Source organism: Choloepus didactylus, chromosome 11 (genome assembly GCF_015220235.1).
Source record: "Choloepus didactylus isolate mChoDid1 chromosome 11, mChoDid1.pri, whole genome shotgun sequence".
Classification (NCBI taxonomy): domain Eukaryota; kingdom Metazoa; phylum Chordata; class Mammalia; order Pilosa; family Megalonychidae; genus Choloepus; species Choloepus didactylus.
Genome location: NC_051317.1, coordinates 14,286,221 through 14,313,352, shown reverse-complemented (window position 1 = coordinate 14,313,352; position 27,132 = coordinate 14,286,221). Strand labels below are relative to the sequence as shown.

Sequence of the window (27,132 nt, the reverse complement as noted above, 5' to 3'; positions counted from 1 at the left end):
TGGTGGTTGCCTAAGATGGGGAGGGGGGTGGGATAGTGGGACATGGTGTGTAACAACTGATGGGTACAGTGTTTCGCTTTGGTGTGATGAAAATGTTCTAAAATCAACTATGGCAATGAATGCACAATTCTATGAATACACTAAAAACAACTGAACTGCATATTCTAAATGTTATATGAATTATATCTCAATAAGACTATTATTAAAAAGATACTTGGTTAAAAAGATCGTTATTATACAAAACCCTTTCTCGGATCATAATGGAATGAAGTTAGAAATCAAAAACAGATGGAAAGCTGGAAAATTTACAAATACATGGAAGCTACACAACACACTCTTAAACAATCAGTGGGTCCAGAAAGAAGTTACAAGAGAAATCAGTAAATATCTCGAGGTAAATGAAACAAGAATACAACATATCAAAACTAATGGGATGCAGAAAAGGCAGTGCTGCGACAGAAATTTATTGCCTAACCCCCTATATTAACACACAATAGCAAAACCAAAGGACTTCGCTGCTCACCTGGAGGAACTAGAACAGCAAACTAACCCCAAAGCAAACAGAAGGAAAGAAATAACAAAGATTAGAGCAGAAATAAATGAAATTGAGAACATGAAAACAATAAAGAGAACCAACAACACCAGAAGTTGGTTCTTTGAGAAAATCAATAAATATATATTTTAAAGGGGCTCAAATGAGAAATTTTAGGCTGTATATATTGTTACCAGAATACAAATTTTAAAAACCCCACAGAACCGAACAGCATAAAGAGAGAACCCTAATGTAAACTATGGACTGTAGTTAATAATATAATAATAATATTGTTTCATCAATTGTAACAAAGGTTCCAAACTGATACACAATGTAATAATGGAGAAAATGTGGGGGCAGGCGATACGGAAATTCTGTACTTTCTAAAAACTTACAACTGCTCTAATAACAACAAAACAAAACAAAACAAAAAAACCAAAAAAAATGTTTTGGATACTTACTAAAGAAAAACTTCACCTTCTGAACAGTGCTCATGAAAAGTATTTTATTGGCAAAGGAAAACTTTAAGTTCAGCCATACAGGTCAAAAATTGGGTCACATTCTTACCTGGAGATTTGATGTCCAGCATAGAGGAGCAGAGCAGTCAAAAAATACAAATAAAGCTGAACCAGATGCTGCCTGGGCAAGGTTAGTAACACAACACTTAAGATATAGCCTGTAACAGAAATTAAGAGATATAAATAAAATATGATTCTAATTTTGTTTCCCAATTAATTTCACTCTAATAGAAAGAGCATGAAGTAAATTACCTTTATTATATCAGTTTTAATAACTTCTGAGTTTTCTGACTTACAACCAAAGTAAGTTTATCATATTAACAACACTGGATTTTTTTGTTGAAAATATAAAGCATTTTTCACTTCTTTTGTATGGATTCTTCTACTTTATAATCGAATACATCACACACTGGTGCAACATGACTCCTTTCATCTACCTTTCTTTGATCTCTACCTATGTATTCTACACCAATTCTCTCATTCTCTCTAGGAATTCTCTCTCAGAAAGAATTGGTTCTCTTAATGTTCCTAAGACTGCCCCTTCCATCTGACTCAAGACATTATTTTTGCAACTCCTAAAGACATTCTATCTCCTGCATCTTCAATTATTCCCGACCCCAATTCTTACACCTGTTTTCAAAGGATATGCAGAGCTCTTCCCATCTTGAAAAAAAGTCTTAACCTTAATTTCTCCTTTACCTTTTACCTACTTTTCTCATTTCAATGTCAAATGTTTCAAACCATTTGCACCCACTGCCTCTATTTCCTAACCACCTATTTCTGCCTTTACGTTCCACAATCTAGTTTTAACCCTTCCATTCTAAAGAAACTTGGAAGTTAACAATCACCTACAAGTCAAATCTAGATATCCTACTTATCCTTGTCCTAGCATCTGTGGCAACTATCCCCTAAATGCTTTTATTCTTTGGATTCTTTGATATGAATTTCCTTCTATCCTCTGACTTCTCCCCTCCATTTTCTTTTCACCTTCTCCAAGGAACACATGAAATTGGTCCCTGAACCTCTGCTTTTCTCCCTATGAAGTATCTAGCTCAAAGGATCTATTTTGCTGCTTCAAATATCCCCTTCCAAATGTTATGTTATCAACAAATATTACCGAAAGCCTACTAAATACACAAAAATACATACTCATTTCTTATTCAAAGTGCACATCCCTTATCTCATGGTGCCTGAGATATATTCCACTTAAATGTTTTCAGATTTGACAACTGAACTCCCTCCCCACCTCAGCAAGCTAGCTCACCCTCCTTCACACTCCTAAATCCCATTCACACTAACTTAAAACCAGACTCATCTTTACTCCATTATAAGTAAGTCCTGCTGTGCTGAGTCTTCCTCATTAAGTCCCTTCCCAGTTTTCATAGACATGTCTATTTGTTTTTACTTTTTGAAAATAACTTCCCCATTTTTTCTGTTAAACCCTATCTCAAATGACTTTAGAGGCATTTAAAAGGATGTCTTTTTATTCATAAGAATTTTAAGTGTCTGTAGCTGAAGAATCTTCTAATTAGCCTATTGCATGAAACCTCTCCTTAAATTCTTTTAATGGAACTACCATTTTCCTTTCCAAAACATTCTTGTCTTTCCCTGCTGCACATCTTATATAAAAGTGTCAAATCATCTAGATTGAACATATTCATTCATTCATTCTCTCAATTATCCAGTCCTTAAACAAACATTACTGAATGTAAAGTATGAGCCATAAACATTCCTAGGCATGGGAGATACAAAAAATAAAGTAATCACAGTCTAGTAAAAAGATAAACATGGAGAAAAGAAAAGTATTATACGCTACTGATGAACACTAGAAGGGCTATGGTTATAGAAACAAGTGATTAAGCTTGACCTGGACCTTGAAAGGTGAATTGATCTTTGCCAGGCTAAGAGAAACATTCCAGGAAAAGAGAATAGCAGGTACAAGTCATAAAAGCAAAAAAAATTAAAATGAAAAATAAAAAAAGGAAGAAAAAAACCCCGACATTTTCAGGGGACAGTAAATTTTGCAGAGCAGACTAGAATTTGGTATAAATGAAAAGGGAAGATGATGCTGACAGACCTGATGGCTACAGCCTCAATATAAAGCCCTGTAAGTAATACTAAGGCGTTTACACTTTGCCCTCTGGCTTAATGGTTCTCTCAAATTCTTCAGAAACTCATTTAAGTGGGGTAAAAAAAAAAAAAAAAAAAAAAAGTAAAAAACAGTGAAAAGTCCTACAGCTCACCTATACCCCCTTCACCCATTCCAGTAGAAAAATAACTCCGTGATAATAGTAAAGTATATTATACAAGATTTTTAAGGGATTATGAATACTTATGCTAAAACAAAAGCATATCTATCATTTGAACTACAAGTACATACAATCTAATTATTGGAAAAATTCAAGCCAAAAATACTGCTGATACAAATGCATCATTATTCACACTATACGATTAACCAAACAGCCCACAAACTAAATTGATAATCATACAGCTACCCCATAGTAATTGATAATTAAAAACAAAATCATCATTTAAAAATGATGATCTGCTTACAACAACACTGATGAATTTCTGTACAAAATTTCTCCTATAAAGCAAAGTCTGCTATTTAAGGTTACTGTAGTATGGAAAAAATGGAGGGCCTGGAATAAAGCAGTAGCTTTGCATATAGAGTTGATGGGGTCAGTCAGCTACATGATAAATGTTTAAATAATTCTTTCTGGTGATATATGGGTAAGTGGTTGAGAACAAGGAAAGGAAGATAGTTCTGTTCTTTACAACCTAGGTAACCAACAGGACAGCTCTGCTATCAATATTAAATAACATAAGAAATACAGAAGGAGGAAAGAAGGCTTGAGGTAAGATAAAAGTGATGAATTCACCGTTTGATGCCAAGTTGAAGTATCTATAGGATTTTAAGGTAGGGATGTAAAACAGGCATTTAGAAATTCACTCATTCTGTATCAAGCACTAGCTAGGTGCTGTGGAGACAGAGAGAATACACAAGCCCCTTCCTTCCTTAAAGGAGCTCATAATCTAGTTGAGAAGACAGATGAACATATGGACTCTTCAGTGCAGTACAGTACTTAGCGCTATGCTGGAGGTCTGAACTGGGTGCCACAAGATCATAGAAGACAATAGCAACTTCTGACTAAGATGGCCAAGAAAACAGTGAAAAGTGTGGAGAAAGAGATTTACAACCAAAACTATGTGAGATCACGCAAACAACAAGAGATGAAAACTTAACCCAAATTCTGGGCATTAACAACGCTTAAGAAGAGGTCTAAAGAACAGTCAGCTAAAGGGTCCAAAGGAATGTCCAGAATTAGGAGAAAAATCAGGAAGAAACACTTTCAAGGAAGAGGAAGTGGGCAATAACTTCTTTAACATGGAAAGGTCCACAGAATGAGTGCTCAGATGAAGCCTGAGTTTTACACTTTAGGCTGATTTTTGTGAGTAGTTTCAACAGAAATGATTGTTACACCCATTCTTTCCTTTCCAGCTTTTAACACCCTAGTTCTGGCTATCATTACACCTCTTATCTAAAATCCTAACTGGTCTTTTTAATTCAAATTTTTCCCCTCCCCAATCCATCATCCTACACAACACTACCTAATTAATCTTCTTTAAGATGTAGTTCAATTGCTATAAAAACCTTCATTAGCCCACCACCAATACCTACCAAATTAAACACAATACCCATGTGTATTCAGGGCTCTTCACAAATGATCCCACTCTACCTTTCTAATACTCTTTTATTCCCCTTTTCATAGCCTATTCTCCAGCAAAACAGTTCTATAATTAACATCCCACCAGTCATCTTTGGACAGTCACTTCTCTTTGCTGTTCTCAGGCAGAACACATATTGGAATGCTTCAAAGTCTGAAGGCACAATTAGCATTCTATAAACATAAAGTTTACCACTCCACACTTTATTCTTAACTCCTTAATAACAAACAATTAGAGCATATAAAGGAGGTAAAATCAATTTGCAATAGCAATAAAAAAGATAAAATACCTAGGAAAATACCTAGGAAGGAAGTGAACAACAAATATCCACAAAAACTTTAAAATATTCCAGGACTCAAAAGAAATCTTTTAACATGGAAAGTCCTCCTGTGTTACTGCAAAGAGAAAAGTTAGTATCCTTAAGCTAACTTTTCATCCTATCTTAAAATTTTAATAATAATGCAATCTCAATAAAAAGACCAACAGGAATGTTTGTTTTGTTTTTGGATCAACCAGTCTAGATAATTGTAAAATTCATATGGAAAAATAAACAGTAACAGACAAACTCTGAAGGAGGAAAAAGAAAGAACAATGAAGGGACTAACCCTATCAGACAATAAAGTATAACCTAAATCCTCAATAAATAAGATTGTGCCACTAGTCTACAAATAGGCAGGCAAATTAAAAGAACAGGAAAAAGTCCACGAATGGAATAAATATATGTGAAAATTCAATATATAATAATCAGTCAGGAGAAGATGGACTAAACAATGCAATAAATATGTGGAGACTACTGGGTAGTCATCCAGAAAAAATTAAGATTCTATCTATAGCATACTATACATGCAGATAAATTCTAAATGAAGCAAAGTTTAAATGTAGAAAATGAAACCCCAAAAATAATTTGATAAAATATGATGGAATTCTTTATAAATCAAGAATAAGGGAGACTTTTCTAATTCTGACTCTAGATTCTAAAGCTTCTATAAGAAAAAAAGATAAATCCAATTATGTTAATTAAAAAAAAACCTCTGCATATCAAAAAAGTCATAAGCAAAGCCAAAAGAGAAATGAAACTGGAAAAAATATTTTCAACTTATCACAAAGGGCTAATACCCCTAACATATACCAAACTCCCACAAATTGGTAAGAAAAAGGCCAACAGTCTCATAGAAAAATAGGCAAGGGACATGAACTGATTGCTTTCAAAAGCGAAAATATAAATTTTTCTTAAACATGTAAATAAGTTCAACATCATAATAAGAGAAATGCAAATCAAAACCTCACTGACATTGATGGTATACACTGGATGGACAGTACAGTGTGTGAATATAATGCAATCAAACTGCATTAAAAAAAGAAAAAAGAAAGTATGTTTAATCAATAAAAGACCTTTCTTCTCCCATTAAAAAAATTTTCTGATTAACCCTTTCTATTTCTAAAGTTCAGATATACTTTTTAATAAAAGGATTATTGGCATTAATACTCTAACTTGGAAAAAAACACTACACTGAGGTTCTATTTTTCACTTATTATAGCAGCAAAAACACAAAAGTTTAACATGCTGTTTCTACAAGGATGTGGGATTCTAGGTACTCTAAACCATTATTTGTGGAGGTACAAAATGCTAAAAGCCCATGGAGAGCAGTAACTATCAACATTACAAAATGTATATATCCTTTAACCCAGGAATTTCCCTTCTAGCAATTTATTCCAAGGTTATATTTGCACCTATAGAATTTATGGTTACACAAAGTTATTTAAAGTAAGGTTGTATGAAATAATAGAACACAGAAACTACCTTTGGTAACTATTAGTTACCAAAAGGGTAATAATTAGCTTAATACATTATGGTACATGTATACTATGCAGCTGTAAAACAATGGGGGGTGGGGAGTGGGGACAAGGCCTCAACATTAGATCAGAATTCTAAGATTTCGCAGAACACAAAGTGTCAATGTTAAAAAACAGTACAATGGTTTATTTCATGAATATCTAGAAGTATAGTTAGAACTTCATGATACATTAAGTTAAAACAACAAAAAAACCCCACCAAGGTTCAGAATAGTGTATATTATCTACCATCTGTATATAAAAAAAGAAAAATATAGTTATATTTGCTTATATATGGATAAAAATATCTTTAGAATTATACACAAGAAAATAGTAATAGTAGTTACTTCCTGGAGCTAGGAGCGAGAACTTAGTGGATGGGGAACAAAGATGGGAGGGAGACATTTTTCACTATATACCTTTGCATGTTTTTTGATTTTTGAACATAAATATATTACCTATTTTAAAATTTAAGAATTTAAAAATGTAGTTAAGGGTGAAATTTGATAAAATGGAACATTACATAAACACTACATAAATCTTGGACATAAGGACTACTCCAACCAAAAAACTGTTCAAGCTGAAAATATCTATCCACTTAATCATTGAGCTTACTCTACCATGGAATGTAATAAGTGTATAAGAAAGTTCAGTTGAGTTCCCCAAGTTGTAAGCTAAAGTATCAGTTTCAACAGTACTAGAACCCATTCAATTTCTAAAATTAATGTTTCTGGTTATTAGTTATTATTATCAAAATTTCACTCTATTAAGAAGTACTATATGATAAGCACATTTTTTTAAACACAGTGTGAATTACTTTGCTGATTAAGCTAAAAATCTAAGCCAAGTACTCAACTGTTCTTCTACCACAGACTGGAATTATCTTCCACAAATTGGCTAACATACAAAGCCTTTACTAAAGGGCTAAGAATCACAGCATTTAACAACAAAAAGGAAACTTCTCATTTCACAGATTTTCCCAAGATAGAGACAAATCTATCAAACCCAAGTGTTCTGCTTCTACCACACTGCATTTTCTGCTATACCATACTTCTTCCCACCATGGCTCACCTGGCACTCTTCCAGGGCTAAAAGGATTCTCAGGGCTAAGTTTAGAACCCAGAAAGTCCTGCTATAGATAAAAATAAATCCAATATATGGACAGGACAACCCTTCATGATTTCATAAATGATATACCTACTGATGGACAATTATAAAAGGGGCTAAAGTAATATTTTCAAACTATTACTATTATAATACATCCTTCAAACAATCTTGAGTTATGCGATACCCATTAAAAATACATTGTTACTATCAATATATATAAACTAAAAATTAACTTAAAAATTAAGGATCACGACTTTTACTCTAGATAAATTTTAACTGTTTTATGACTGCATTTCTTGACTTTGATTTCTTTAACCAGTCATTACTTTTACCACTAACTCCAAAGCATCTCCATTATACTCCCTGGATTATTTTTTTCTAGGGAAAGAAAATACACAGTATCATTCCTCTCATTTCATTAAACTGGAATGAATGCTTTACCTTCAACTGATATGAATGTTTAATTTGTCCTAAAGAATAAAGAACATTTCATTTAAAAATGCTTACTTTCTGAATTACTACCAAAACTCAAGACAATGACAAATTAGAAAGGCCAAATGTATGGAAAAGCATTTCTCATCATTTATATTTCACCATATTAAAATCTAAAATGTTTTCTTCTACATTCCAGTTTCAACCAGTAATAAATCAACACTGTCCTAATAATTCCTACACAATGGTGAGACAAAGACTATAAAGATTCGCAAACATTCAGCAATTCTTTTCAATGTGACTGAAGCTCACTCTACCCAAATTCAAAAATACACAAAGTCATAAAATAAATCAAAATGCTCACTGTAAGGTTAGAAAATGTAATGTATACTACTTACCCACATAATGCATATTAAGAGCCAAATACTTATATTGGAAAAGAAGGTTATTACTGAGGCTACTTCTTTGGATCTGCTGAAAAAAGGAACTGACATCCCATCTGTATAGGACATCCAATAGCATGATGCTTGGCACCCTCAGGGCCACATTTAACATTGCCTCCAGTTTCTCCTTTGCAGCCATGTTTCGTTTTTTTTTCCCTTGGGGCAGACCTAAAATTCAGGAAACACAATAAATAAGCATAAGTCAACACAAATAGCTAATGGATTGTCACATTGAGTAGTAATGAATTTGGCCTCTAAAAGGGGATCTGGCCTTTGTCCTGGCTCCTAGGAGTGGGGAACCTCTAAATCTTTAAATCTTTGGAATTTCCAGGGATGGGAATGTCTTTCGTTATTCGTGGTTGTCTCAAAACCACTCTGATAGTATATATGCTAGTGAGAGGACAGAGTGGGACCAAACACATGGGCACTGGTAGTTTTAGGGTGCGCACTGGCCACATCAGAAAGACCAACCATGTGATTAGGGAGTTGGGGGTTTGAGACTCATCATATCATTCCCCATATCTGGAGAGGGAAAGGGACTGGAGATTGAGTTCAACCACGTGGACAGTGATCCCATCAATCATGCCTAGATAATGAAACCCCATATAAATTGAATGACCGATATTCAGGAGAGCATCCATGATTGATAATACACACCCAATTGCAGATGACACAGAAGTTTGCATTTGAGGCCCTCGCTATGCATTTCTTCTTTTGGCTTCTTCTTATTTGTAAGCTTTTACTACAGTAAAATTATAATCATTAAGTATAGCACTTTCAGTAAATTCTGTCAGGTGATGTAGAACTTGTAACCAGTTGGTTAAAAGTGCAGTGGGGAGGAGAACCTAAGATGGCGGCTAGGTGAGACAGGGCAAAATAACACCTCCGTGAAAAATACTAGATAAAAACCAGATGGTGACCCAGAATACCAGTTTCAGCGATGCACCAGCTGGACAAGGTCTGCTAGAACCACAGGGGCCATATACTTGGTGAAAACAGGAGTCTGCATTCTCAAACGAGTGAGTAAGTCAGCTGAAAGACCCACAGCCACGTTGCAGTCTGGGGAAGCCAGGGGCTGGCATTTGGAGATGGACTGGTTCTTTTAGAAAAAAAAAAAAAAAAAGGAAAAACTCAGGAGCGGCTGCATCTGCGACGCTGAAAACCGCGCAGTGGAAGCACGGCAGAAGCAGTCTGAGACAGCCTCTCAGTGTCTGGCGAGGATAGCCCACTGCAGATTCCCTCAAGGCCAGGGGAGCGGAGGGGAGAGCCGGAAGGAGAAAGAAACCCCACTGCTTGCAGCCGCTCCCCAGCAGGCTGGAGACACTCCTGCCCGGGGCCATGCCCATGCCCAGAGCAGCACCAGTTGTCCCTGAGCTGGGAAGGAGGAACTATGTGAGGAGAGGGGAGGGGTGGAGACGCCCCGTTCAGCCATCTTTGCATCAGGCTGAGAGCGCCCCTGCATGGCCCGGCAGCCCGGGGCTTCCCTTGAGGGACGGTGCGCACTTGTGACGTAGCACAGCATTCCCTCAGCAGAGGTCCTGGAAGATCACAGCTGAGAAGCAGGGCCAGCTTGGAAAACCGAGGGACCCTACGTCAATGCCAGTGGTTTGTGGGTTAGCGTCAGAGAGGATAGGGTGCAGAACTGAAATGAAGGCTTAGACTCTTGCAACAGCCTTGAATCTCCAGGAACACCTGGGAGGTTTGAATATTAAAGCTGCCCTGCCCCCCTAGCCACCCGGCCACACGCCCCACATTCAGGGCGGACAGCTCCAGCAACACACCCAAATTGAGTTCACCAGCTGAACCCCACAAGAATCATTTCACCACACACCACAAGAACAAAGTTGAGAACTGACTTGAGGTGACTCGCAGACGCCATCTGCTGGTCAGTTAGAGAAAGTGTACGCCACCAACTTGTGTTTCTGAAAAATTAGATTGGTATTTTTTTTTTTACAACTTGAAAGAACCTTATCAAGCAAAGCAAATGCCAAGAGGCCAAAAACAACAGAAAATCTTAATACATATGATAAAACCAGACGATATGGAGAACCCAATACCAAAAACCCAAATCAAAATATCAGAAGAGACACAGTATTTGGCACAATTAATCAAAGAACTACAATCGAGAAACGAAAACATGGCAAAGGATATAAAGGACATGAAGAAGACCATGGAACAGGATATAAGGGACATAAAGAAGACCCTAGAAGAGCATAAAAAAGACATTACAAGAGTAAATAAAAAAATAGAAGATCTTATGGAAATAAACTGTTGGCCAAATTAAAAAGACTCTGGATATTCATAATACAAGATTAGAGGAAATTGAACAACGACTCAGTGTCCTAGAAGTCCACAGAACAGAAAATGAAAGAACAAAAGAAAGAATGGAGAAAAAAATTGAAAAAATCGAAACGGATCTCAGGGATACAACAGATAAAATAAAACGTCCAAACTTAAGACTCATTGGTGTCCCAGAAAGGGAAGAGAAGGGTAAAGGTCTACAAAGAGTATTCAAAGAAATTGTTGGAGAAAACTTCCCAAACCTTCTACACAATATAAACAAAGCATAAATGCCCAGCAAACTCCAAATAGAATAAATCCAAATAAACCCACTCCAAGACATATTCTGATCAGACTCTCAAATACTGAAGAGAAGGAGCAAGTTCTGAAAGCAGCAAGAGAAAAGCAATTCACCACATACAAAGGAAACATCATAAGACTAAGTTGTGACTACTCAGCGGCCACCATGGAGGCAAAAAGTCAGTGGCATGACATATTTAAAATATTGAGAGAGAAAAATTTCCAACCAAGAATACTCTATCCAGCAAAACTCTCCTTCAAATTTGAGGAAGAGCTTAAATTTTTCACAGACAGACAAATGCCGAGAGATTTTACTAATAAAAGACCTGCCCTACTTCAGATACTAAAGGGAGCCCTACCAACAGAGAAACAAAGAAAGGAGAAAGAGACAAAGAGAATTTTAACAGACATATATAGAACCTTACATCCCAAATTACCAAGACACTCATTTTTCTCTAGTGATCATGGATCTTTCTCCAGAATGGACTAATATGCTGGGACATAAAACAAGCCTCAATAAATTAAAAAGAAAAAAAATTGGATATACTCAAAGCACATTCTCTGACTACAATGGAATACAAATAGAAATCAATAATTTGTGAATTGTAACTCCACTATTTACTTCCTACATGACATAAAATACACAAACTCTAATGACAAATCAGTGGTTTTGAACTCAATGTAAAATATGGAAGTTTTGACAAGAACTATATAAAGGTGGGGGGAATGGAGTACAGGAACATAGTTTATGTGTCCTACTGAAGTTAAGTTGGTATCAAAGAAAAACAAGATTGTTATGGATTTAAGAGGTTAATTTTAAGCCCCACAGTAAACACAAAGAAATTATCAGAGAATATGACCATAGAGATGAAAAGTAGAGTGTAAGTTAAGAGAAATGGGGAGTTAAGAAATGAGTGTAGGGTTGCTGTTTGAGGTGAAGGCAAATTTCTAGTAATGCATGGTGGGAAAGTGACAGCATTACAACATTCTAAATGTGATTAATCCCTCTAATGGAAGGCTAGGGAGGGGGAAGAATGGGAAGATTTAGGCTGTCTGTATATATGTTTCCACAATTGAGGGAAAAAAAAAAAAAAAAGGACAGTCTAAATAGACAACAATTGAATGCCAAGGATAACCCTGGATGGGATCTGAGGATGGAGGACAGGACGCTCAAAGGGACACAGTTGAGACATAGGGGGGAAAAAAAAGGGGAAATATAGAATGTATGCTTTGTATCAAAGTTGAATCTCTAGTACTTCTTAGCTGCATTTAATGGGATTGCATAAAAGAATGTTCTTGTTCATGGAAATTGTATGTGTGAATTATAGTGCTTGTTCAAGGATGGGTGCAGCTAGCTCTCATACGTTCAGAAGACAGAGCAATAGATGATGGATGATAGGGAGGGAGGGAGGGAGGGAGGGAAAGAAATACTGGTTTGACAGCATGTTAAAGTTGGTGGATTGGGGTATCAGGGGAGGGGGGTCAGGGTATGCTGGAGCTCTGTGTATGGGGTTTGTATTGTTTTTGCAACTGTTCCTATATAACTCTGAATTTATTTCAAAATAAAATAAAATTTTAAAAAGATGGGGGCAGAACCTACTCCTCTAGAAAAACTATTATTAACATTTTAGTTGGTTTCCTTCTGCCATTTCATCACAAGTAAATTTAAAAAATTTGTATTATATTTTTATTTCATTGTGGTAACAAATAATATGTATACATATTTCCCATTTTAACCATTTTAAGTGTACAGTTCAGCGGTATTAATTGTATTCACAATGTTGTACTACCTTCACCACAATCTCTTACCAAAACTTTTTCACGACCTAAAACAGAAACTCTATACCTATTAAGGTCAAGCACAGTTTTTGTTTTAAATTCGGCTTTACTGAGATATATTCACATATCACACAATCATCTGTGGTGTACAATTAATTGTTTACAGTAAAGCAGAGTTTTTAATTATAAAAATAGTACCAACCCATTATAGAAAATTTTAATTTTTTTTAAGTCTGTATTCTACACTTTTGGAAGATTTGTGTTTCTTTTATTTTAGTGGTGAACCATATTTTTCTCTTTTTTTTTTACTTTAAATGTTTTAATAACAGCAAAATATATTTTACAGAATATGAATCTCTTAATAAAATCTCTGTAATGACTTCTTAAAAAAAAAAAAAAAGTGCAGGGGGCCCTGGGGACCACTAAACTGGTGTCCGAGTAAGGGCAGTCCTGTAGAGGATGGTGTTCTTAACCCATAAAATCTGACCTAACTCCAGGCAGTGAGAACTAAATTGTATTGAATTGAGTTACTGACTGAACTTTCCAGATTTAATGTACAAGACATACTAAATAACACAGTGCTATACAATAACTATGTTAGAACGTATAAAACTCCTTAGCTGTATCCACTACTTTTAGATATTCACGAAATAAGCTTTGTACTGTATTTTTCACATTGACACCTTCAAGTCTACACAGTCTTTGCTGGTTTGAAGCTGTAAGAAAAGGCCATGTTCTTTTAATCCACTCCCGTGGGTGCAGACCTATTGTGGGTGGGACCTTTTAGTTAGATTATTTCAATTGAGAAGTGACTCACCCCATTCAAGGTGGGTCTTAATCCTGGAGCCATTTACAGGAGGATAAAGGACAGAAAAAAGCCAGAGAGCTCAGAGAGAAACACCCAGAGAGCTTGAAGAGCAAGTCTCTGGAGGAGCTGACAGAGGGAGCCACTGAAGCCAGAAGCTGAAAGCAATGAAACCTGGGAAAGAAGGACCACCAGACACTGGCCATGTGCCTTTCCGTGTGACAGAAGTGTCCCAGATGCCAGCAGCCCTTCTTCAGAGAAGGTTACCTTCCTCTTGCTGCCTTAACTGGGACATTTTTGTGGCCTTAGAACTATAAAATTGTAAACTAATAAACCCTCTTTGTAAAAACCAACTCATTTCTGGCATACTGCATTTTGGCAGCCTTAGCAAACTGAAACACAGTCTTATAATTCTGATTAAATGCTCGAGTCACAAAACTTATTTTTAAAAAGTCCACCATCTCCAAATCTAGGCACTTAGCAATAAAACACCCTATAAGAATATTGTTTGTGAACATACTTAACACTGAATTAGATACTTAAAAGTGGTTAAAAGATATGTTATCACAATAAAAATTTTTAAAAAACCCATAGACCTGTACACATGAGTCAACCCAAATGTAAACTGTGGACTTCAGTTAATATAATTACCACATTGCTTCATCAGTTATAACAAATGTTACACTAATGCAAAATGTTAATAATTAAAAAATACATATGTGACTTTTTCCCAGTTAAGTTGAAAAGAAAAATTCATTCCTATAAAATTATTTGATTTAGGTAGCTCTTTAACAAAAACAGGACAAATTTTAAATATTTACTATTTGAAAACGCCTAAGCTGTTCAACAAAAACTTGATAATTACACATTTAATCTGCAGCATCTCATGGTCTACCCTTCTCCTTATTCACCTATAACTAAATTTCAAGTACTAAATTGACAATACAGAGCACTCATGATGTAGGTACATCATGCAGATGTCAATTCTTTGCCATAGTGTTTCCTTGAATCATTCATCAAACTTTTAATCTGAAATTTCTACAGTCTGCTTTCAAAGTAGAAAAACAATACTCATCAAATCCTCCCCTTGATGCAGACATGCTGCACAAGGAAGAAGCCAGGCATTAAGTCTGTATTGTAAGTCCTGTCTTTGATTAGAGGTTGATAATAGTAGGAGAATGAAGAAAAAAGAAGGAAGGAAATGAAAAGGAGTTATCAGGCTCTCCTGAACAATCTTCTATTTAAAAGAACAATTCAATACAATATGCTTTATATGATAAAGCTCCAAATTAACCCAAGGAATTACAGGAAAGGGAATAGGGAAAACAAAAGTAGGTAAAGGATAATTTTAAGAGTTAAGATAGTTCTGGATTGTTGGCTCTGACATCCTTTTAAGAAATTTGCTGAGAAAGCTAAACACATTTCTAGCTTTGGCAGTAATTTCAGACATTACAGGACAAATGAGAACATTTATTTCTGAAGAAAATTATAGTGACAGATTGCTATGCTACAGTTAAGTGTTTGTCAACATTTCCATTTTACCCTCCAAGTTTCATAGCTTCCTACATTATGGTTAAAAAGTTAAAGGCCACTGGACTTGGCACGCCATTAATAAAAGTTTTTCAATTACCATGTATCAATCATTCCTATGACCCAAGTATCATTATATTTATTATATATATCTTATCAATAAAGCAGAAATAACCTTTTTATAAATAAATACTCTAAGTCTATTTTATATGCGCAAGAAAGATTTTAATAATTTTCCTACCACAAATTATATCACTCAGGAACCTAAATTAAATATCTCAAAGTCCATATTATTTAGGAAAAAAAAAAAAAAAAAATCCTGGGCAGAAATGCACCAAAACATTCATATCAACATGCTTTCAATAGCGAGTCTAGGGTGATTTTTATTCCCTTCTTTTATCTTTCGGTATTTGCCAAATTTTCTAGCATATACATGTATTATTTCATCATGGGGAGGGGGAGGACTTAAAAAATAAAGTACTGGTAAAAAGTGTAACAAGCCTAAGCCATCCAGATGACTTAAGAAAATACAGAGCGTCAAATAACTCCTTACTCTGGAAGTCAAACTGATAAATCAACGCACCATTGGGAGTTTCTTTCAAAGTAGAGTAAAAAAATTTTCTCACAAACTACCAGTCATATGTGAAAATCACCACACGCAGAGATAACACCACTTACATTTGTAGCTACTTGGTTTGTACTATAATAGAAATGTAACTATGTTTCCATATTCTAGAATCCAATAAGATACCGCTACTTCTGTTTTTCTAAGTAATAAAAATAAAGTGCTATTACTGAGTTAAAACTTACAGTCCATATTTATTTCATCTGACTTGAAGAGCCTTCCTCTGTTTTTAACATCCTGTTTTAAAAATGTACCCACTTTCACCATTTAGTACAGTCCTTAAAGGGGAAAAAAAAAAAAATTAATGGAATAACCAATTCTACATTTAGAAATCAAGATCTAAACTGCTAGGGAGTTCTTAGAGAAAGGACCATCTCTATTCCAAAAGAAGACCTTTAACAGAATGAATGGTATGTGTTGCCTCTTAATTACCATCATTACTCCTGCCTCACAAATAATAAGGATAAAAAGAAAATCTTGAGTTCCTAAACCTATAAACAGAGAAGACTATCCAAGAAGAAAGGCACAACTCCCAACTCTACGGCACAGAAAACTCAAAACTCAAATGTCTGAATTTTAAAGGTCCATGCAGAAACCGAAACATGCCATTTAATAATAAATCCATTGCCTACTAAATGTGTCATTTATTTCTGTACGTGAGTGATACTTTAGTAAGTCACTGACAAGCTGGCCATACACAAGGGCATGGAACAAGCAAATTTAACCCGTGGAAAATCAAATCTAAAAAGTTACATTTTTTTTCAAAGCATTAGTTTTGAACTTTTCTAAAGTAAAAATGGCACCTGATATAGTGATATCACAAATAAATAACATACACTACATTCTAGCACCACACACTAAACCATTACCTGAAATTACTCATACCTCCTGCCAAATCACTAGATTACTAGTCTGAAGTAAAAAATGAAGTTTTCTTTACTGAAGTAAAGAGATTAAACATTTAGGACGTTTGGTTCAAGCCTAATTTATCTTTTTCCTAGATTTTTTGTTGCACAGATCTAATGAGCATTTTCTAAAATACAATCAAAGGGAGCTCAAATTTCTCTTAAAACCAAACAATACCCAATAAAACTAGAAATAAGCAGAAGAGTTGAAGGTAAATAAAATTTAAAAACCTTGACATAGCAAAAGACAAATATATAAACTGTTCATTGCCCTGTTAATGTCATAAACTTTTTACCTTCCATGCAAGATTTTGAAATTTCCTTCTTGAAGTGTGAAAAGAAATGGGGAAGTAATAACTCCCAGCATGACACCTCTGCAAGTAACATGAACTAAATGTGACCCAAACTTAAAGACACTTTACACAGTAAAACAGATTTAAAAAAAAAAAAAAAAATTTCCAAAGCCTCAACAAATGCTAATCAAGGACAGAACCTCAATGATTTCATTAAACGACTTTCCCAGGCAACAAAACAGCAATTTACACTTACAGACACAGTAATGTCATGTATAAGTACAATGTTGCACAGTTCACTGTTCCTATTTGTAGCTTAGGAGACACAGGGGGGCCTAATTCTACATGTTCCTGTAAACACAGCATTCTGACTTTGAATATGAAGCAATCAAACAAATCATCTGGAACAAAAAGAAAAATGTAGATTTTTAGTCACAATTGGTCTCTGTTGAAGAACTAAGATAAATAAGAAAAATAAATGGAAAATGGAAAAAGATAAGCTCCCTTTTAAAAAGGCAAAGCAAAAATAAACATGCTACATAATCCATTTAAAAATTATTCACTACAAAACCCTGTGGATCACTCCCTTTATCCAGTGTATGGATGGATGAGTAGAAAAATGAGGACAAAACCTAAACGAAAAATAGGGTGGGATGGGGGGATGATTTGGGTGTTCTTTTCTTATTTTTATTTTTTATTCTGATTCTGATTCTTTCTGCTGTAAAGAAAATGTTACAAATCACACTGTGGTGATGAATGCACAACTATAAGATGATACTGTCAACAGCTGATTGTACACCATGGATGACTGTATGGTATGTGAATATATCTCAATAAAACTGAATTAAAAAAATTATTCACTACAAAACTAATTTGGATAATTCAGGACTTAAAATTTCTATACCTTTTTTTCTCCCTCACTACAAGAAGAAAAATCAAAATCCTCATCCATTCAACATTAATCTTTGTTCCAACCAGTTAAAAAAATTTTTTATCATCAACTAAAACCAATCTTAAGAGAGACTGTCTGGCTGTCCATCTTGTTAGGATGGCAAACCCCGAAAAAATAAGAGGACAAAGCTAGAGCCTAAACTCACCCCAAAAGTGAATACACCCGTAAAGAGAAAGTACCACTTACATAAGCATTGGCACTTGTTTTAAATATAGCAGGTCCTCCCCACTCCCACCCGTTGCTAGCTAACTTTGTAAGTACCTGATGTCCACAGAAACTAATACCAATTCTGAGGTTTCTCTGAATACAAGAGCCATCTTTCAACTTAAGGAGCCAGACAGAGGAAATCAAACAGTGCTAACTCTGCCACTGGGCGCTCAGCCTGGGTCACGACTGCAGCACCACAGCTCATCCTTTTGGGCATGATTCAAGATTCAAGATTCAAGAGAACTGCACAGCCCGTATTTTAAAAAATAAAGACACACAGTCCTCGTCTTTCCTTTCAGACTAGTTTCCTGTTTACTGCACACTGTGATGCAAAGCCATCCATTAATCTTTGATGCCTTCTCAATGCAAAGCCCCTTTCTCTCTCCCCGCACCCCACTCCCCCCCCCCACGCCTGCTGATCTCAGAAGCGAATGAACTATAGTAACCCCAACCCAGCCCGCTGCAAAGCAGTCAGCGCAGCAGCAGCAGCCGCCACCGCCGCCGCCCGGCCGCTGACGCCTCGGGGAGAAGGGATTACGTTCAGCAACAACTCTGCCAGGAGAGAGGCCCGGGGGGCTCGCCTCCAGTTCTGCTAAAAGTGCTGACCACACAGCAAAAGATTTCTGAAGATAGCCAAGGGCGAAGTTCATCATCCCCGTCCAGAAAGAGAACTCATTCCTGAAGGGAGTGCAGGGCTCTAGGGGCCCTGGGTGGGGAAAGCAGAACTGGAAGGGTAGGACAGAAGAGATGGCAAATAGGAGAGGAAAGTGGGACAAAAAGGAAGGGATGAGGGGCCCTCTTACTGTAGTAAGGGGCTGATGGAAGGAAGGGTATGTGGAGAAAAACGGCTTAGCAGGCCGCTCCGCATCCCGCCCCCCCTCAAAAAAAAAGCCTCAAACGGCACAAAAGAAGGGAGGCTGAGAGTGGGGGCTGCGTGGACCAAGGGAGGGTAAAGCAAAGGGAAAAAGAGAGGAAAGCTTAGAAGTAAAGTAAACAGATGCAAAACAGGCTAAGCAGGAAATGGCAACTGGACGAAAGGAGCTGGGAAAAGGGCAGCTCAGAAAAGGGCTTGGAAAAGGCCTTGAAATGGGGTGCTGAGGCAGCGATGGAGGAGAGCCCCAGAGTAAGGGCATCTGAGGAATGCGGGGGCTGGTGAGAGATTTCCAGGCTCTGGAGAGACCGGAGGGACCAAGAATGGGGAGGCGGCGGACGAGGCCTCGGTGCTAGAGGAAGGGGCTCTAAGCCTGGCACGGAGGAGTTGCTGCGGGTAGAGGGGCGGTGGACTCCACCGAAGCTGGAGAGAGAAGGGAAGACGAAAGGGGGGGCGGGGGTGGTGCGAGCGGAAGAAGAGGAAAGTGCAGGCGACCGGATGGGGGAGGGGAGGGAACAGGGGATGGAAGATGCGGGAAGTGGCCAGGGTAGCGCGGAGACTGGAAGGGGCCGGTCCGGCGGCGGGGCGGGAAGCACGGTCACCTCGGGCTGCGGCCTCCCTCCCTACGTGGTGGCGCTGCCAGCGGGCGGGCGGGCTCCTCCACTGCCGGCTCTCTCGCCTGCCCTCCGGTTCTCTTCGGGCGGCGGCGGCGGCGTCTCTGGAAGGCGCGGCTCACAGAGGTGGCTCCTCCGCGCCGGGCCTCGGTTGCTGCGTCTTGGGAGGGGGTGGCAACGGCGGCGGCAGCGGACCAAGCCGTGCGGTCACCATCTTCCGCGGCGGCGGGCGCTCGCGGGCCAAGACCCTCAGCAACCGGCAGCGACAGCGGCCATGGCCTCCTACGCTCACTCCTCCTGCCCCTGGCGCTCTGCGGCTGCCGCGGCCCGACTCCCGTTCTCTGCGCCTGCGCGCGCCGCCGCCTGCCCGCCAGTCCCTCCCCCCGCCCCGTGCGCGCGCGCCCGCGCTCACTCACAATCGCACCGGCGGAGTCGTTCTCGTGCGGTCTGTGGTACGTGGGCCAGACGCACGCGCTTCTCCCGGCCCACGCAGCCGGCCCCCAGCGTCTATGGAGACGCGCGCCACACCGACACGTGCACGCGCACTGACACGCGCCATTCTGACACACGTGCTTGCTCACACTCCCCAAACACCACGAGCCGCACGTGTTCACACGCACACCCACCTGCGGGGACCACGTGGGGGAATTTGAGGGGCCGATCCGCTCCCGGTGCAATTGCAGAAGAAATGATGCGAGAATATTTTTTTAACCTCCTTCACCGATTAGATTACACTGTGAACTCCATGGCGTCAAAAGCCACGTCTGTGATGGTTTAGCAGTGCCTAACACACAGTAGGCGCTCAATAGACTTCTTTGAATAAGTTAGTGAACGAGTGAGTAAGCGAACTAATTGGAACGGTTCACCGAGTATCTTTAAAAATTCTGACATCTCGGTTTGGTTCGCAAAATTTTAATGTATGAAATTAAATGAATTAAGGTTTGAACCCAGTTGTTCGTGGTGTTTGCCTTGTCTTAGGGTCCAAAGTTAACACGATTAGGGTAACGGACACCACCACCCCACCCATGCCCATCTCCCCAAGGTTAAAGAAACCCATTTGTTCTGCCTGGTCACTTAACGTTGATGAGCATTACTACCTTAATTTAATTTAAATGTCAAAGATGTTGCTAGTGGTTGGGCTTTGACTGGACTACTTATTCCCAGTTTTTCTAGGGCCCTGCCTCACTGTGACTCTCCACAAAACCCCTCTCCTTGTTCGTTGCTTTCTCTTTAGTTAGTTCCTGGACAGTCAGTCGATACTAAAAACCTGTCTGACCTTTGATTTTGGCACTGCCAAAAGATACACACTCAGAAGGGGGTAAGATGTTTCAACTACATTGGGTCATTCTGAAATTGCCTGAAGCCTTGCCTTCTGCATGTATGAGATAAATTAAAGTACTGCAATCTAGATTCCTGTGTTTGGAGCTATCTCAGGAAATTCGAGTCTCTGGCCTCTGCACTTTAAGCCGTAAACTCCCAATTCGGGGTAACCTTTGTATCTTGCTAAAATTGTTAAGTACAAACTCTACCTTTAGAAAATGTAATCCCTGAAGGTGTTGCTCAGTCGAATTCAGAGTAACTTCCTTTCCACCAGTGTGTTTGATAGCTCTGTTGAAATCAAGTTTTAAAAATTTCTGGGAATCATGCTCATAATCTATACAGCCACCTTTCATCCAAGTGCCTTAAACCACTTTAGAATAATCATTAACGCTGCTCTATCCCAAGGAGGCCGTTTTATGAGTCTCTATATAACCTGGTTAAGTAAGAAATTATAAAGGTCACATGACTAATGACTGGCATAGGAAGCTACCTTAGACATCAAGAACTTTCCTTCCTGTTTTAACAATCTGACATCTGACTCAGTCAAGAAAACATAGGCCAGAAACATTAGAAAGAAGCCACAATCCTAACTACATTCTAATTGGATTCATTTATTCTTCTCATGATTTGCAGAATCTTGAAAATATTGCTTTACTATTTGTTACCAGATTTGCATGTGTGTGTTTAATGAAGGAGAGGCCTACCTTAGCTCTAACCTTTCTTTTTTAAAAGGAAAAAAAAAGATAGCTTCAAAGCCCTACAACCCTCTCCATAAGTGCTCTGGACTTGTAAAAGCAGGAAAAAGTCACATGCCTTTTTCACCTTTGAATTTTATAGCAGCTGACTTTATTATTAGTGCCAAAGTTCAAAACAAATAAAGAAAACTATTCTGGTAATGAAAGGGTGACTGCTATTAGATTGCTGCTAATCCTGTTTTGGGAAAGAAAGCACCTCATTCCAGATGTAGGTAACAACCAAATTAAACTTAAGAAGAAGAGCAAAGGAAAAAAGAATGGGTGGGATATTAGTGAGGGCCACTCAAATCAGAGTGAACAATCATAATGTAGAGTACTTTCTACAGGCATGGAAACCCACCTTCCCTTCATACCCAAATCAGTAAAAGCAGGAGCAAAAACTTACTGTAAGTACAAGCTCAAGGAAATGTCCAAATGCCAGGGCTTGGCCATAAAAAGAATTAGCCTAGGATGATAGAAGGAAAGAAGTGAAATACTTATGGCTGCGGCTGCACAGTGGCAGACCATTCAGTATCCTAAAGGTTATCTTCCTGCTCCCTAAAGGCATCTGAAGGCAGCACAAAGTTTAAAAAGTGCATATTTGTTACAGTTCCAGCCATTCCAAAAGGCTAGAATCGTCTGTTATATAACTGTTGCTAATAATCACATGGAAATAGTCCTTTAATGAAAATAAATTCTGCAGATAATTGATGGCCTTCAGTTCATTATGTACTGCCTTCTAGATCAAGAGACAAGATCTCATATAACAGATTTCACATAATGGGGCCAAAATGTTCAAAGACCTTGGATAGGCAACATTGGGAATATGGGGGAAAGTAGAATTTTCTTGCATGTGTTCATTCACTCTATTCGTTCTTATGTTCTGGGCACTTTGTGGCTTTCTCTATCCAATTTAAAAATAGCTTTCCTGAGTAGATTATTGTATCTTGCAAAGAAAGACTCTAAATTATATAGTGGAACATTCAACCTGGCTATCACCTATGGTTTTATTTGAAAGTTCTTTCAAAAGGAAAACTATAGTTTTGTTAGGCGACACTGTGCAGAGGAGGGGGATTCATATATGTCATCATAGAGATAGATCAGCTTTACTGAGATAAAATTAGCATATACAGTCTACCCACTTAAAGTGTACAAGTCATTGTTTTTTTAGTATGTTCTTTTTAGTATGTTCGCAGAGTTGTGCAGCCATCACAACAATTGATTTTAGAACATTTTCATCATTACCTCCCCCCCTGAAAAAATCCATGCCAATTCCCAGTTATTCCCTTTTTCTCTTCAGCCCTAGATAACCACTAATCTACTTTCTGTCTCTAAGATTTACCTATTTTTGACATTTATAGTGTTCAATAAATATTTTTTATGGATAATTAGAAAAACAATAGAACTTACACTGTTTTAATACCAGAATAAGTTTATCTTTTTCTACTGCATGTGTTTCTACCTCTAATCACTATCTGTAAAAACAGGAGGGGAAAGCATGGAAACAGTGAGCTTGATGTTTCATGTTGATTTTTCAGATTTTCCCCCAAATATTTTTTTATTTCCCCAACTTTCTATTTTGAAGAATTTCTATATACAAAAGAATTTTAAAAAAAACATTACAATGATCACCCATATATTCTCCACCTAAGTTCAACAATTGTTAATGTTTTGCATATATGCATTATCTAGGAGTACGTGCATTTTTTGCTAAGCAATTTGAGAGTAAGTTGTAGACATCAACACACTACATTCCTAAATACTCTAACCTGCCCATTCTAAAAATAAGAACATGCTCCAAATTACCTCAATACCAATATCATGTCTAAGAAAATGAATTATAACTCCCTAAGTCACCTACTCTCCAGCCAATATTTAACTGTTCCCAGTTCTCCCCAAAATATCTTTTACAGATAGGTGGGTGGTTGTTTTTTTCCATTTAAGAGCCAAACATGTTTCACTCATTGCCATGGCTGTTATGTCTTAAAGTCAGCCATGCTTTTTTTTAATGCAATTTTATTGAAATATATTCACATAACATACAATCATCCAAGGTATACAATCAGTTGTTCACAATATCATCATATAGTCGGGCATTCATCACCACAATCAATCTCTGAACATTTTCATTACTCCAAAAAATAAAATTAAAATTAAAATAAAAAAGAACATCTAAAACATTCCATTCTGCCCTTCCCCCCATTGTTCATTTACTTTTTTTAACAGTTTTACCGAGATATAGTCACACACCCTACAGTTATCCACAGTGTACAATCAGTTATTCACAGCACCATCAAACAGTTGTGCGTTCATCACCAGAATCAATTTTTGAACCTTTTCCTTACTCCAAAATAAAAATAAAAGCAAAAAAGAACACCCAAATCTTTCCATCCCCTTCATCCCACACTATTCTTCATCTAATTTTTGTCCTCATTTTTCCACTCATCCATCCATACACTGGATAAAGGGAGTGTGAACCACAAGGTTTTCACAATCACACACTCACACTGTGCAAGCTACATTGTTATACAATTGTCTTCAAGACTCAAGGTCACTGGGTTGCAGTTCGACAGCTTCAGGTATATCCCTCTAGCAATTCCAACACTCTAAAATCTAAAAAGTGATATCTATGTAGCATATAAGAATAGCCTCCAGAGTGACTTCTTGACTCCATTTGAAATCTCTCAGCCACTGGAACCTTATTTTGTTTCACCTCTCTTCCCTCTTTTGGTCAAGAAGATCCTCTCAATCCCACAGTGCTGGGTCCAGGCTCATCTCCAGGAGTCATTTCCCGTGTTGCCAGGGGGATTTACACCCCTGGGTGTCATGTCCCACATAGGGGGGAGGGTAGTGACTTCACCTGCCAAGTGGGCTTAGAGAGGAGGGGCCACATCTGAGCAACAAAGAGGCTTTGTGGGGGAGACTCTTACAGCCTTGCTTTTTTTTTTAATTCAGTTTTTTTGAGATATATTCACAGACCATACAGTCATCCACGGTGTACAATCAGCTGTTCACAGTACCATCATATAGTTGTGCATTCATCACCTCAATCTATTTTTGAACATTTTCCTTACACCAGAAAGAATCAGAATAAGAATGAAAAGTAAAAGCAAATTAATTATTATTCTTGTTATTTTTGTGTGTGTGCTAATGAAGGTGTCAGGGATTGATTTAGGTGATGAATGTACAGCTGTGTAGTGGTACTGTGAACAATCGAATGTACGATTTGTTTTGTATGACTGCGTGGTGTGTGAATATATCTCAATAAAATGAAGATTTAAAAAAAAAATAAAAAAATAAAAGTAAAAAAGAACACCCAAATCATCCCCCTCATCCCACCCTATTTTTCATTTAGTTTTTGTCCCCATTTTCCTACTCATCCATCCATTTACTGGATAAAGGGAGTGTGATCTACAAGGTTTTCACAATCACACTGTCACTCACCCCTTGTAAGCTACATTGTTATACAAACATCTTCAAGAGTCCAGGCTACTGGGTTGGAGTTTGATAGTTTCAGGTATTTACTTCTAGCTTTTCCAACACATTAAAACCTAGAAAGTGTTATCTATATAGTGTGTAAGAAAGTCCTCCAGAGTGACCTCTCGACTCCATTTGAAATCTCTCAGCCACTGAAGCTTTATTTCATTTTGCATCCCCCTTTTGGTGAAGAAGATATTCTCAATCCCACAATGCCAGGTCCAGATTCATCCTGGGGAGTCATATCCTGCGCTGCCAGGGAGATTTACACCCCTGGGAATCAGATCCCACATAAGGGGGTGGGGGGTGGGTGGGTGAGTGGTGAGATCACCTGCCAAGGTGACAGCCTTGCTTTTAATCAGCAGAAAAACTACGTGTTGTTTTCAGATTTAAACTCAGCTCCTGTACCTATTCTACCCAACTATTTTCTTTATCTTATTTCTGATTAAGCCTGCAATAGGCAGTAGTGCAAAATTATGTGTCACTGTTTAAGCATGATGACATTTGATTGTCATAGACATTTGTAAATTTGTAAACTGCCTCCACAATGTCTATTATTCTCCTTTTCCTCCTCCTCATGTGCTCTGAATTCTTCAGCCATGTGGTTTAGGTAGCCTTGAAAACTGATGAGCCATTGTATTATCTCCCTTGTCATAATGATCAGTCCTGAGAAGGATTCAAGACCCAACAAGTTGGGCCAATCAGGGCAGAGTCAATGCCAGGGCTTTTTATTGAACTGTTGAGAGACGATACTTTCTCTTTCCTTCTAGATTTAAGAAAGAAAGCCTATAATCCCAGGGACTATTGGCAGCTTTCTCAGGTCCAAAAGAAAAGAGCCAACCTGCAAATTAGCCAACACAAGGAAAAGAAACTGACAAAAAAGAAGTCAGAACCTGGTCACAGTATATCTAAGCCTCATCTGAAGCCAGCACATCCATCCCCCCTACTCTTTAATTACATCGACCAATAAATTACCTATTTCACTTAAGCCAGTTTAGGTTGCAGATACTGTTTTTTGCACTTAAGAGTCCGAAAGTATGCAATCCTTTTAATTTGCTAGTCACTATGACGACAAAGCAGTAACTTAAAAAAAAAAAGTAATGAAAAGTACATAAAATGTCATTGTACAGCTTAATGAACTACTATAAAACACAATCATTATGCACTCTAAAGAAATAGAACCTTGCCAATATAACTCAGAAGTCCCCCTACATGCCCCTTCCCATTTACAATTGTCTCACATCCCCCAAAAGTAACTACTTCCTTGACTTTGATGTATTTACTTTCTTAGTTTACTTTAAGGTTTGATCACCTATGTATAAATCCCTAAACACTGTAGTTTGCCTGTTCTTGGATTTTATAAAAATGGATCATATGTGTTCTTTTGTGACTGTTTTTTTTCCTCTGTTCAACATCATTTGTGAGAACATCAACCATGTTCTTGTGTGACACTGCAGTTAATTCATTCTCATAGCAGTATAGTATGCCTTCTAAAAACATACCATAATTTATTTATTCATTCTACTGTTTATGAACATTTGAGTTCATAAACACCAAAATTCCAGTTTGGGGCTATTATGAATCATCCTGCTATCAACATTTCTGGACTTGTTTCCTCACATACATGCATGCACATTTCTCTTAAGGAAAACTGCTCAGCCACAGGTTCTGCACCTCTTCAACTTTCTTGAATAACTCCAAACTGTGTTCCAAGCTGTTTGTACCAATTTACACTCACTGCAGCAACATATGAGAGTTCTTGTTGCTCTATATCCTAGGCTACAATTGATACTATTGGTCCTTTTATTTCAGCCCTTCCAGAGTTGTTTTAACTTGCATTTCCCTA

At 37.8% G+C, this 27,132-nt stretch overlaps 1 protein-coding gene across 2 annotated transcripts in view; it reads right to left on the bottom strand.

The window, feature by feature from the left end:
• RNF145 (ring finger protein 145) overlaps positions 1 to 20,098 on the bottom strand; it is a 69,781-nt gene extending 49,683 nt beyond the window's left edge. Inside the window, exons 1-3 of one of the 2 annotated variants that reach the window (XM_037798812.1) lie at positions 19,744 to 20,098; positions 8,550 to 8,762; positions 1,100 to 1,208 (exon numbers count right to left, since the gene is read on the bottom strand). In XM_037798812.1, coding sequence (XP_037654740.1) covers positions 1,100 to 1,208; positions 8,550 to 8,733 — 293 coding nt within the window. In that variant the 5' untranslated portion in view covers positions 8,734 to 8,762; positions 19,744 to 20,098. Of the gene's footprint in view, positions 1 to 1,099; positions 1,209 to 8,549; positions 8,763 to 9,251; positions 9,496 to 19,743 lie in introns of those variants that run through there. The other variant, XM_037798811.1, reaches the window with a different exon arrangement.
• Positions 20,099 to 27,132: the final 7,034 nt, after the last annotated feature.